Genomic DNA, 9418 nt, shown 5'->3' on the forward strand with positions numbered 1-9418 from the left:
TTGGGGGGCTTTTCACTTACCTCCCTGGGTAAGTGATTCTATGAATAATAGCAGGGCTATGGCTCCTTTAGAGTAGATCTTTAGAGAAGATTTCTGAAGGTTTCACTCAGGCTAGTGATCAAAATACAGAGTGTTTTTTCTTTGTGTCAGCAGGATTAGTTGCCTAACAAGTACCAGTTTACAACAACCTTGAGAAAACCAATGGATAGTGTAAACATGCATCTGATGTAAAGCATTATTAATGTGAGGAGAGCCTGAGAGCTTATCTTTTAACATACCTAGAAATGTGTTAAGAGTTACTTTTGGTTTTCAGTAAGCGTAGAGGACATTGATTCCATCAAAATAGTCATTTTCCAATGACCTTTTAAGAATCTTGTACATGTGATCTGTATTCTATCATTTAATTCTTAACTGGCTCTTTTCTCCACCTCTGATTTCCAGAATGTATAAATCAAGAACCAAAAGACATAGATCCTCATGAAGACTGTGATTGTAAGTAATAATGCTTGACCAGTCTGAATGGTTGCTTTCAGAGTTCCATTTAAAAGTCCTAATTAGTTTGTTTATTTTTAATGGAAGATTAGAAAAGTCAACAATACTGTCATTCCTGATTTACTAGGACCATTGTTTGTGACTGATCATAGTAGGTGGGAACACAGTTGGCACTATCCTCCCCAGAGTCCGTGTTTCCTTTCCCTTTCCAGAAGCCTATGTGATTTTCATAGGCTCTGGTCAGGGGTGAGAAATTTAACAAGTTGCCTGTTGGCAGGTCAGCTAGTGGAAAGGTTCAGATGGCCGAATTTAGGCTTCTCTCCAGTCAACTTCCTTGGTATTTAAGCCAGCCTCTTCTGCTCCCTTTCTCAGTTTGCTTGGTAGCATTTTTCCAACCTATCCTCCCTTATCCCTGGTGTATTAAATATCTTTTTCATTAACTTGTAGTATTTGTCACAACTTTGTGTGGTTTTAGCATGGAGTCTTGATCTAGTGTGGTGGAGGCAGGGTCTACATGCCTGTCAGACCTGATGGGTGGGTCCCCTTAAGGGATAAGTAGGTAGGGTGGGTCATGTCCAGCTTGGGTCAAGTGACATCCCCCCTCCCATGTGGCATGGAAATCATACAGTAGTTTCCAGCCATGTTGATTCTTGCGTTCAGCCTCCACCACACTAGATCAAGACTCCATGCTAAAACCACACAAAGTTGTGACAAATACTACAAGTTAATGAAAAGGAGGATAGGTTGGAAAAAAGTCAGAACACTACATACATTGGGAGAAAGTCAGAACACTACATACATTGTTGTTTTTGCGTGCCTTCAAGTTCTTTCTGATTTATGACGACCCTAAGGCGAGCCCATAATGGGATTTTCTTGGCAGCCTTCTTCAGAGGGGATTCATCATTGCCCCTGAGGTTCAGAGAATACGACTTAGCCAAGATCACCCAGTGGATTTCCATGATTGAGCTGAGATTTAAACCCTGGTCCCCAGAGTCCTAGTCCATTGCTTAAACCACTACACTGCTCTGGTTCGTTCGTACACACACACACACACTTAAATCTGGGCTGGGCTTTATGGTTTCCAACAGCTGGCAGGTAGATTGACCAGTGATGGATCTGGACCCATGCTCACACCAAGCCTCTTCACCTGTAGTCAATAAAGTTGTGACCACTCCATACCAACCATTTGGCCTGTGTGTTTTATGGTTTAAGTGGAGCTTTGTTTGCTGATAACTCCACAGTCATTTTTACAGTGAACCTGTTTGCAAACTAAATGTCTAAGCAATGGAATGAGAGCCTGGAAATAGAACAGGTACTCTCTTTTTTGTTTTGTTTTTTTTAAAAAAAATTGGACATAAAAAGCACACAAATAAAGAGTAAAAAGTTTCTTAGATGTAATTCTCCTGGCTTTGTTGTTCATTGTAATAGTAAATTATCATTTGTGGAAGGAGTTTCTTTTGGTGTCAGTCCTGTTGTTCTCAGGAAGTCTGTTCCAGGCACATCCTAAAAACTAACACTTTATTCTGTTTTGCCATATGTTCTTTCCCCCTTCAGCTTGTGATAGCTGTGTGATTACTCTGTTGAAGGATCTGAGTACAATGCAGGATGAACTCCATGTGATTAAGTTTCAGATGCAAAATGTCAACGCCAGCACCAACGCACTGGGGCAGATGAAGCATCTGGAAGACCGGGTCAGACAGCTAAAGGTAACTGGAAAAAATGAATATTTCCAAGAGGAGAAGGGAAGAGCATGAAAAAACCGAGGAACTATAGAATAAGTTGCTCTTTCAAATCAGATACTGTGATAGATATTTAATAATAATAATAATAATATGTTTTATTTGTATACCGCTTTTCCTATGATCATTATTAGGTGATTCCATGTGGCTGGGTGTGCCCAATTCACGTGATGGAGTCATGTGAATTGGGCAACCTGCATAGTTCTTTCCTATACCAATCCCAGAGGAAAGGCCCATGCTTGGAAAAATTCCCTTTTTGCACTGCAGATCCCAGTGTCCCCTGTCCAACATGGCCTATGACCATGCTGCAGTCCCCCAAAAGGAAAACATCCTGGTGACTTGTTCTCATTAAAATGCCGCAATACATTATTCTGGGAATATTTAGTTATTAAAAAATTAAGCTTATAGGTTGCTGCTGGGGACTGGTTAAAAGGAATACAACTTGCCAGTCTTTAAAAAACAATGGTGGCTGTATCTGGGCCTGCATGAAATACAGTCACCCGTTTTAACGTCCTTCCCTCTCCAGTTTTGGAAGGAAAATATAAGAAGCTCCCTTATGAGAATTGGACATGCTTATGTTCTGATACTTCAGTTCAATCACGTCTGCATGTCATATTGCATTGCCCATTCTATCAAGGTGTGTGCTCCTCTTTAATTTACCCAATTTTACAAAAATTCCCAGGGCAAACAGCTGATTACTACTTGACATTACTGCTTGAGGATGTAGACTCACAAATAACTGAGAACATGGCTTGATTCTGTGCAGCTGTCATTAAGGACCAGAATTACTGTGAAAAGTTGGAAATTGGATGCTAGAAGATAGGTCCCTCCATCCTAGTGTGAGGTGCTACCTGTCTATATTCACATTTGTGTTTTAACTGATTTTATGTAGATGTACCGGTATATTTGTAAGTTTGCTTTTACTGGTTAATTTTAATATTTTTAGAGATATTTTGGTCAAAGACCATAAATAAAATTGATTGATTGATTGATTGACACTCACCTGGAGCAAGTTGATCTATGCTTTTCTTCTTTATAGCTTTTAGCAGTTTGTGTAGACAGCAGATACTCCTATCCCTGTTATTCAGAAGTGTGTCTCATTACTTCCAAATGTGTGTGAGAGATTGCTACATACATTGTTCAGTGGATTCTCCTCTCCCCTTGATATCTTAGATAAGAAATATTTTTGTAGAACTCCAAAATATATTTGTGTCCAAAGTTAGTCATATAGCCTCTTTTGTTTGGCCTTATTTTCAGATTTTATTGAACCGCTATCGTTCCATTATTACAACTCAAGACCCAAAAGTAGATGAACTGGAGACAGACTTCATTGACCTTAATCAAAATGTTAATGCTCTAAAAGAAAAGGTGAGTTATTTAAATTTTGTGTATGCCAATGCCCTTGTAAGAATTTTTAAGTGAATGCTGACATTTACTGGTCATTGTTGATATTTCACAGGAAAATCGCAAATACCAAGGGTGACTAAATGGCTTTGGTGTATTTTCAAATGCCACCCTAATGTCTGTCAGAAATAATTCTTACCATGGATGCCAGATTTTGATGACACTTGCATGTCACACTTCTGATATTTTACTTCTAGAGTTTTAATAATGAGCAGTAGGTGTCAAATTTATCAGGTTTCTGAAATCTGTCATAACACAACAGCAAATTGTCATCTGCTATCAAGGACTAGTTGATGTAAGCAAATACTATTTCAAACAAATACTTATTAATTCTAACTCCTTTTTCAACATATCTTTCTTTTTCATAGGCTGAAAATAATTACAGGAAAGCAGAGACACTGTTCAATAATTTTAGTAAGACTAACCAAAGAGGAAAAGACTTGATTTCAAAAATACAAAGTATAGTCATCAATATTAATGGTAAGAATAACTTCTGTTCTTCTACATCTGGGAAGAAATTGTTTGGCCTGTGTTGTCTGTGATCTCATAGGCAGTCCTGTGCAAACCTTGATGCTCAGACCCTACAATTATTTGTGTCATTTAAATCAAAAAATTGATTGGAAAAACTCTGATAGGCACAGTTTTGGCCTTAAAAGCTGGGGTGGGCTATCCTGAAACAGTGAAAAACAGTACATTCCTCCCTCCTCATTCACAGACTTGGAGTCCACAGTCTCACTCATTTGTGGATGGCAAGCAGGGAGGGACAAAAAGGCGTGTGTGCAGGGATACATGCCCATTTTAACTAATGAGCTTTGAATATTTGCGGTTTTTCTGATTCACAGGAGGTCCAGAATGGATCCTCCACGAATCAGAAAGGACGATTGTAGTTAAAAAAAAAAACAGTTTGAAAGCAAGTGACTTCCCATTGTGCTGAACATCACTTCAGGTTGTCAACAGGAGCGCTACTGTAGCCTGCAAACTTTTCAAGAGCTCACATTGGCCCCACATCCCACAGATCATGTTAACTCCATTGTACACCATTCTATTCAATCAAATCCTGTTCTGTAGAAACAATTCTACTTCATTCAGTAATAAATTAACTGTGGAAATATTTGGAAATGTTAATATTTAAGATAATTTCATAATTTTAATTCAGAAATTAATTCACAGCATCTTTGTGACCATGTTTCAGTTTCTGTAGATTGTAATGCTCAGTCATTCTATTTTATTTTATTTTTTACAGGATTTTAATGTAGCCCATCAGCAAGGCATTTTTAAAAAGTTACAGATCAATAAAATACAAACATAAGTCTGAATAATGTCAGAATATAAATTGAAAACAATATCAATACATGAAATATAATATAGCATAAGATCAAAAATCCACAGAGTCAGTATAAAATCATTGTTAAAACCAGCAAAGGGGAAAGTAATTATTGCCAAATATATGAAATGCACAAAAACATAAAAGTTAAAAGACCCAGGGAATATTAATAGGTCTATACCCACAAGCGACACATTGTAGGTACCAGGTAAGTCTCTTTAGAAGTTACAGCAAAGTAGCATTTGACTGAACTTTAGAAGGAACTTCTTGACAGTAAGAGCAATTTGGCAATGGAACCAGTTACCTAGTGTTGTAATGGAGTATCCTTCTTTGGATGTCTTCAAAAAGAGGCTGGACAGCTGCTTGCTAGGGATGCTTTAGCTGGAGATCGTGCTTTGAGAAGGGGTTGGACTCAATAGCGCATGATGTCCTTTCCAAGTCTATTATGACTCCATGATGATCTGTAACTGTGACCCCCACTCTTGGGAACTGGAAGTCAGCACAGATAACAAAATACCTCTGTGAAGTGATCATAATCTACTAGACCACATTTATCATAACCAGCTGCCTAGTTTTAGATCAGTTAATCATGTGCCCTGTTAGTGTGAATGGTCGCAGCAGTTGCCAAAGATGTGGAGCAGAGATGGCTCTGAGAGAGATTTGTGCAGGAAGAGATTCAAAGCTACAATCCTATATAAATCTCATCAGTACAGGGCAGCCTACATTGCTCTCTTCCTACCCACTTTATCTTCACATCCACCCTGTAAAGTAAGTCAAGCTGAGAGAGTGTCTGGCCCAAAGTCATCTGGTGAGTTCATTGACACAGAGAGGAATGGGTTTCCTAAATCACAGTCTAACTACTGCAACATATAACATGTGTAGAATTGCACTGTATATTTGACAGCTCAAGTCAAAAACTCACCATAGGAATATTGTACTGGTGGTAGTAGTTACTTGACCAGCAGAGCCTATACTCCAACTATCAGTTCTTAATAATTGGGATAGACTCTGAATGTTAGTTTCAAAAATTCCAAACAGAGTAAAGCCAAGATTCCATCAGGATTTCCTTGTGGCTTATTGGTACATTGTTAAATTCTGACCGATTGACTGACTGACTAATAAATTCATGCTGGAAGGCAAATGGGTCCACACGGTTTTGAAACATGTCTTTAAAAGTGCCTTGCTCCTTTGAAAATTGTTGTTGTTTTTTCCCCCTTCCTATCATAGTTCTCTTGAACCAGATACCTGGTACTTCTGGACAAGGAACTTTGCCTTCAGGAGATGTTGCCAAAAGGCTGGCTGAAGCTCAGGAAATGATGAACGAGATGAGAGCCCGTAATTTTGACCAACAACTAAGAAATGCTGAAAAAGAGAATGGAAAAGCCCAGAATTGTAAGAACTAAAACATGTGCACAGATGCTGGGCTAGAAATGTCTCTGTGTAGATTTTCTAGGATGGGAAGGAATTGTTGGTCCCTTTGAAGATTCTCTGAGGAGTTGTAAACAATCTGGAACTGGAACCGAAAATGTTGGTAATGGAATAGTGTTCAGAAAGGAGTGCAGTGCACTCAGATAACATATCAAGTATTCATACCTGAAAGGAGTCCAGTCTTCGTCAGCCTGACATTCTCTGGATGTGTTGACCTATGAATCCCATCATCTCCAGTCAGTATGGCCAGGATGGAGAGAATGGTGGGATGGGAAATACAGGTGTGAATAACAGAAATACACATAGTAGTATAGGGAAAACCCAAGACATGTGTTCTCAGGCTCAATGGGCCAGAGAGATACTAACAAAATCCTCTAGACAGATATGATAGATGTGATAGAAATTGCTTATGACAGTTCTGCTGTTTTAATTATCCTTTGCTGACAGGTAAATTCACAGGCATATAACAAATAATGAATAGTACAATGTAATATTTGTCAGAGTTTCTGTTTGCTGGCTGGGCTTTACCAGTTCTACTTTTCCTTTGACCCAAACTTGGGTGAGACTGTAAAACTACTAATTAGCATATCATTGCCTATAAACAACTATTTGTTTATATATCTTATATTAGATGTGCACCTTGATTCTAAAATAACCTTTTTAACAAAGGAGACTTGTCTTGGGAGCAGAACTAGCCTACAGATATTAATGCAGCTGTATATTCTGCCTTAGACCTCAACCAGTTTTTAAAAAGTTGCAGTTTCAGTAATCCAAAAATAGCGTAAAGGTCAAAAATAGATTTTTTGTAATCTATCAACTGGTATATAAAGTTTGGTAATCTAAAAATTCAGAGTCTATTTATTTATTAAAAAGGCATACAGAATTAGGTATAGTAAAGCAGGCAATTCACAAAATGGACATATAATGTCTTATGCTTGTTCAGCTACAAATGATCTATTCAATCTGAATTAATTCACTGATGAAAAATTGATCTAGAATGGGTCTGTTGACAAGATGGGGTTTAATCTCCTCAGCTGTCTGGATGCTTATGCTTAAGGAAGGTCAGCTTTCTTTTTATCTTACTTTCTCCATTATAATTCTATAGTGCTAGAACGTGTAAGGAATGAACTACAGAAGCACCAAGCAGAAAACCAGGGAGTCATTAAAATTGTAAGAGATTCGTTAAATGAGTATGAATTGAAACTGAATGATCTTCGTGAATCTTTGAGAGAAGCAAAAGAACAAACCAAGCTGGCTGAAAGTTTAAATGTAGACAATAAAGTGCTCTTTGAAGATATTAAGGTAATACTGCATTTAAAATATCCTACCCTGCACTTAATAGATTAATAGATGATATCCTCCTGGCTTCTGAAAGCAGCTAGAGGGGGACTGGCTGAGTGGGTAAGAAAAGTGGTGTATGCCTCACTGCAGCAAGGGAAATTTCCATCCTGCCTAAAAGAGACTATGGTGAGGCTGTACTGGGGAAAAAAGGCCTCCTTTTATCCCACCATTCTGGATAATTATCAGCCAGTCTCTAACTTTCTGTGGTGGGACAGATTATCTAGATCCATTTCTGTCTGGCTTCAGGGTGGTTATGGAACAGAGACAGCTTTGGTTGCTTTGGTGGCAACCATTGGTCATCCATCCATTGGTGGATGGTTTATGTAGGGAATTTTACAGGTGGAGTGCATCCTTGTTGGTTCTACTGGACATTTCTGTGGCTTTCCATGCCATTGAACTGGGGGGCAATGCTATACAGTGGTTCTAGTCCTTCTTAGAGGGGTGAACTCATAAGGTGGTCTTGGAGGATTCCTAGCCATTGGCCTGTCAGGTCCATCAGGGTTCTGTTTTATCCTCTATGCTAACATCTACGTGAAACTGTTCAGAAAGGTCATCCAGTTTTGGGGTTTGATATCACCTATATCCTGATGACACCCAACTCTGTCTTCCCTTTCCATCTGATTCCAAGGAAACTGATTCTCTGCTAACCAGTGTTTGCTGTCAGTAATGGACTGGATGAGCATGGACAAATTGAAACTTAATCCAGACATGACTGAGGTGTTCCTGGTCAGTCAAAAGTCAGATCAGGGAATAGGGACTCTGCCTATACTAGATGGGGTTACTCTTCCCCTGAAATTTCATGCTCACAGCCTGGGTGCTTTCCTGAACTCAGCTCTGAGCCTGGTGCCCAGCTTTCAGGAGTGACTAGAGTGCATTTGCACAACTGAAATTAGTGTGCCAATTGTGTCTGTTCCTTGAGACATCAGATTGGGCTGTGATGACACTTGTCTTGATTACATCTCATTTGGACTACTGTAATGTATTCTGCATGGGATTGCCTTTGGAAACGGTTTGGAAACCCCAGCAGGTCATAATGGTGATCTTGCTAAAACAAATTCATTGGCTACTGGTTCATTTCTGGGTACAATTAAAGTGATGGGCATGGTTAGGAGCCCTGGTGGTGCAGTGGTTAACTTCTGGCACTACAGCCTCTCACAGTTACAAGGTTGTGAGTTTGATCTTGCAGGGCTCCAGGATTGACTCAGCCTGGCATCCTTCCGAGGTTGCTAAAATGAATACCCAATTAGCTTACACATTGTAAACCGCTTAGGGAGTGCTTAAGTGCACTGATAAGCAGTATAGAAATGTACTTGCTATTGCTGTTGCTATGACCTATAAAGCCCTTTATGGCTTGGGTCCAGACTGAAACACTGTTATCTCCCCATACAAATCTGCAAGAAGTCTAAGATCTTCAGGGGAAGGCTTTCTCTTGGTCCTGCCACCATCACAGGCTGGTGAGGACACAAGAGAGAGCCTTTTCAGTGGCTGTTCTCACCGTCTGGGATTCTCTTCTGGGGAAGGCTAGGGAAGGCTAGGGTGATCTCCTCCCAGCTTTCCTTTCCCAGACAGGTAATGTCCTTGTTTAAGCAGGCTTTTAATTGGGATGTGTGTGTGTTTGTGTAGGTAGGTAGGTAGGTAGATAGATAGATAGATAGATAGATAGATAGATAGATAGATAGATAGATAGATA

The 9418-nt window shown here is 39.3% G+C and overlaps 1 protein-coding gene across 1 annotated transcript in view; it reads left to right on the plus strand.

Moving 5' to 3' along the window:
• The window catches only part of LOC121917435 (laminin subunit alpha-3-like), a 177831-nt gene that overhangs the window by 124664 nt on the left and 43749 nt on the right, over positions 1-9418 (plus strand). Inside the window, exons 46-51 of the mRNA XM_042443401.1 lie at positions 442-492; positions 2047-2198; positions 3489-3599; positions 4004-4115; positions 6187-6351; positions 7493-7689. Of these exons, the coding sequence (XP_042299335.1) occupies positions 442-492; positions 2047-2198; positions 3489-3599; positions 4004-4115; positions 6187-6351; positions 7493-7689 (788 nt within the window). The remainder of the gene's footprint in view (positions 1-441; positions 493-2046; positions 2199-3488; positions 3600-4003; positions 4116-6186; positions 6352-7492; positions 7690-9418) is intronic.

Source organism: Sceloporus undulatus, unplaced genomic scaffold, assembly GCF_019175285.1.
Source record: "Sceloporus undulatus isolate JIND9_A2432 ecotype Alabama unplaced genomic scaffold, SceUnd_v1.1 scaffold_18, whole genome shotgun sequence".
Lineage (NCBI taxonomy): Eukaryota > Metazoa > Chordata > Lepidosauria > Squamata > Phrynosomatidae > Sceloporus > Sceloporus undulatus.